We start from the raw sequence: 3,978 nt of genomic DNA, 5'->3' as shown, positions 1-3,978 counted from the left end.
GGGAAGGGGATGGGTTGGGGGATCCCCAAAGCCAGCGTGCCTCGCCAGGATGCGGTGGCCCGTGGAGGAGGAAAGTCAAAGGAGCGGTATTTTGTCTGGGAGCGGCTTTGGCGTCGGCCGCACACACCAAACTTTTGTCTCCTTCCACTGAATTTCTTCTTCCATTTTGAATTTCCAAATACAACCATAAAAACCAACCCGATATTTTTTAATTCACTATTTACAGAAGCGGGATCCACTCCGAACAGTTTTATTTCGGCCGCCAGCTTTGTCGTCTCTCTCCCCTCCCTCCTCTCCCTCCATACCCTTTCACAGTTTTTGACTCCACTCTTCTCCTCTCTCCTTTTATCTTTCTCCCCTTTCCTCCTCGTATCCTACCGCTTCTTCACTCCGCTCTGTCGACTACGCCACCACCTTCCTGTTTTTTTTTTTTCGCTGCAACTTGTTTGATGCTTCGATAGTCGGGGGATTTCGGGTTCGGATGAGATACAATGGTTAGAGTTCCCTTTTTTTTTCTTTTCTTTTTTGGATGTTTGTCGGAGGATGAATAAAGCGTAGAGCTTTGGGAAGATCCGTTTGGTTGTCCGATTGGTTACTTGTTCTTGAAGGCAAATTTTATGGCTAGGAGCAACGAGATTAGCGTCAATGAGTCCAAGGTATATGGGTTTTAGAGATTCTTTGGTTGATTGTGTTTTTTTTTGTTGGCTGTGACCCAGCGGTTGTTTCGCCGATTGGATTATCCTCGAACTGTGTTTTGGGTTGGGTTTGATCGTTTGAGGGGTCTGATAGTCTGATTTCGATTTAGTGGCTTTTCTATTTCGGAATTTTTTCCCCCTTATTCATGTTTATCATTGGCGTGACATTTAACTGGCTACATTCGAGAGGGTTTTTCTTCTCTTCTCGTTTTGCTATTTTTCTTCAATTTTATAAATTAATTTCTGCTATCATCTCTTCCTATTTGTTAGTTTAGATTCGCTGCCTGTTCCGTAACTAGGGTTTGTCGATCTTCTTTATTTTCCGAATGGGTTTTCTGTACCTCCTGTTTTCTCAGAGGATTTTGAGCTCATCTGTTGCTAATAAAGGAGCTCCATGGATGTCTTGCTTTCTTCCTTTGTCCTTTTTTACTTAAATTGGAACTGCGATGCATAGAAAGCGGATAGTTATGCTACACTTCAACGTTTAATTCTGATTTTACATGTCCTAAGAAACCCTAATTCATGTTCCTTCGTTGTCTGTAGATGGTGGTCCCCCTCAATACATGGGTCCTCATCTCCAACTTCAAGCTTGCGTACAATCTCCTCCGCAGACCAGATGGCACCTTCAACCGCCACTTAGCAGAATTTCTGGACCGTAAACTCCCGGCTAATACCACACCGGTGGACGGTGTCTTCTCCTTCGATGTGATTGTGGATCGGCCCACCAGCCTTCTCTGCCGTTTGTACCGTCCTGCTCCAGATGCCCAACAGGGAATTCTTGAACTGGAACAGACGCCGAGCCCTGAACCATTCCCCGTTATAGTTTTCTTTCACGGCGGAAGCTTTACACATTCTTCCGCCAACAGTGCCATCTATGATACTCTCTGCCGTCGTTTCGTGAGTCTCTGCAAAGCTGTTGTGGTATCCGTTAATTACCGCCGATCGCCGGAAAACAGATACCCGTGTGCTTACGATGACGGGTGGACTGCGCTTGAATGGGTAAGTTCTAGGCCGTGGTTGAGAAGTGGCAAGGATTCAAAGGTGCACATTTTCTTGTGCGGGGACAGCTCTGGAGGCAATATTGCCCACCACGTAGCTCTTAAGGCGTCGGAGTCAGGGATCGAGGTTCTGGGGAATGTACTGCTCAACCCCATGTTCGGGGGTGAAGGAAGAACAGAGGCTGAGATGAGATTGGACGGGAAATATTTTGTTTCACTTCAAGACCGGGATTGGTACTGGAAAGCTTTCCTACCCGAAGAGGCGGATCGTGATCATCCTGCCTGTAATCCCTTTGGTCCTAATGCCCCAAAGCTTGACGGACTAGCCTTCCCAAGAAGCCTGGTCGTGGTTGCAGGTCTGGATCTTCTTCAGGATTGGCAATTAGCCTATGTAAAAGGGTTGGAGAAGGCTGGCCAGAATGTCAAGCTTATTTACCTTGAGCAAGCCACAATAGGCTTTTACCTGCTTCCCAATACAGACCACTTCCACGGTGTAATGGAGGAGATCAAGAACTTCGTGAGTTCTAACTGTGTATAGCCATTCACTTACCGTTCATGCTTTGACACATAACACAAGCTTGACTACAGTTTGCCGGATTGTTTTAGCCATTTTGTGCGGCCTATGGATGTATGCTGAAGCTGTTATTAGTACGAGAATCGACTCTTTATCTGCCTCCAGATGATTTTGGAGGGGAGCTCCGGCCATTAGTGATAGCTTCGTTTGAGACCCACTAATGAAATCTTACCCCTTTTCAACTTTCCAGTCGTGATCAGTCCATGCTATTGTAATCTCTCCATCCCATCCCCCCCTCTCTCTCTCTCTCTCTCTCCCTATATGTATATATATGTTATACTGGTGTTCTAGGTCTTTTATAAAGATGATGACTGTTTATTAATGACAGGATCTTCGTTTTGTGAATAGTTAATTTCTCTATTTTACCTTGTTCACTCCATTCTCAGCAGGGTTTGTATGTGAAGACGATGACTACTGGAAAAGTAAAGATCCTCCTGGGTAGTAATAAGTTAAAGATTCTCATTTGTTAATCTGAAACTTGAAAGACTGGTTTCCCCTTTGCTTTGTAAAGGGTATAGTATAGTGTAAAAGGAAAAAGCACGCCCAAACACAAATTTTGGTCAGCATTGTAGGAAATGGTGGGATGGTCGAAGAAACCATATTATAACTGTAATGGAAGTGAAAGTTTATAGTTGAAACAATCTTTTATTTATCTACACTAAACAAGTCAAACTTTCACCTCTACAATGCCGTTTGGAGCATCTAATACACCCTCAGGCCGCACCTAATCAGTCTTTTTCTGTCTCTTCCCGATTCTGCCACTCGCCTGTCTCATGTCTCTTTGTTTTTTCCCTCAGCGGAGCTACGCAACAGGAACGGGATTGTGTTGCTCCAGATAGAGAAACCAGAACTTGAGTCTCGACAGTGTCAGGGTCGCTCCTTTCTGCTACTAAATTAAGACAGAACAGCTAGCTCAGTAGCAGTGGACAAGGAAATCAGACCTTGGTTTTTATTGACGTTAAAATTAAGGCGTGAACCAGTGGACATAATCGCCCAGTTCTGTTATCCTCCATTTAGACAATTAGTCTGTTCGTCTTCTTCAGTCTCCAGATCAATCACTGCAACGTTTCCGTGTACACGTCCTTGGCAGCAAAATGTGAAGTTTGGAGTATTGATCAGTTTTTGCCGTCTAAGGACAAAAGTCACCATTGGATTTAGATGAAAGTCCAGCCAAAGGAGAAAACTCCAGCTGTGAGTAGCTTGTCATTTGTCTTCTCTTAGATACACTTCTGACGGCTTTCGCGAACTCCTGAACGCCGAGCCTCGTGGGCGCAGGCGCTGGGCCAGACCCTTCAGGTTCTGGTTTCTCCTCTCCGCCTCCCTGGTTGGATTTGTGTAGCTCTCCAATCTCATCTTCTAGGATTTATTTATTAGTTGCAGAGGAGGAAAGAGGTGGAGCAGTTGATTCCTGAAGTTTCTTTAGGCATTTTAGGTCTGAAGAAAGAGAGTCCGAGGAGATTTAGGAAGAACAAATTACAGAAATTCCAGGGGAGAAGAAGCTGAGAGACGCCGAGATGAGGTGAATAGACAGATTCAGGTGGCGCAGTGGCGCTGCGTGGGGGCGAAGGTGATAGAAGAGTCAAGGAGAATCTATGAATATAAAATGGATAATTTAACCTTTCCAACGCGTCGCTTCTGATATCACATTCGCCTGCACGAATCACGCTTTGCCACATTTGCGATTTAGCTTCGGCAACGTGACAATGGAGTC

General features: G+C 45.1%; 1 protein-coding gene across 1 annotated transcript; it reads left to right on the top strand.

Moving 5' to 3' along the window:
- Window positions 1-239: 239 nt before the first annotated feature.
- LOC137959253 (gibberellin receptor GID1C-like) lies at window positions 240-2,577 on the top strand. Its single transcript, XM_068806636.1, has 2 exons — window positions 240-656; window positions 1,239-2,577. The coding sequence occupies exons 1-2, from the start codon at window positions 618-620 to the stop codon at window positions 2,229-2,231; spliced, it is 1,032 nt and encodes a 343-aa protein (XP_068662737.1). The 5' UTR covers window positions 240-617; the 3' UTR covers window positions 2,232-2,577.
- The last annotated feature ends 1,401 nt before the right edge of the window (window positions 2,578-3,978 follow it).

The sequence above is a fragment of the Aristolochia californica genome, unplaced genomic scaffold (genome assembly GCF_029961685.1).
Source record: "Aristolochia californica isolate CCGP_79_NKW_82.1479 unplaced genomic scaffold, dmAriCali1.0.hap1 SCAF_3, whole genome shotgun sequence".
In the NCBI taxonomy this organism is placed as follows: Eukaryota; Viridiplantae; Streptophyta; class Magnoliopsida; order Piperales; family Aristolochiaceae; genus Aristolochia; species Aristolochia californica.
This window is presented reverse-complemented; position numbering and strand designations above follow the sequence as displayed.

What these genes read in the sequence shown, in the direction of transcription:
- LOC137959253 (XM_068806636.1), top strand. Translation starts at nt 618, where the DNA reads ATGGCTAGGAGCAACGAGATTAGCGTCAATGAGTCCAAG. An exon ending in TTAGCGTCAATGAGTCCAAG is followed by an intron (nt 657 to 1,238) that starts GTATATGGGTTT and finishes CGTTGTCTGTAG; the next exon opens with ATGGTGGTCCCCCTCAATAC.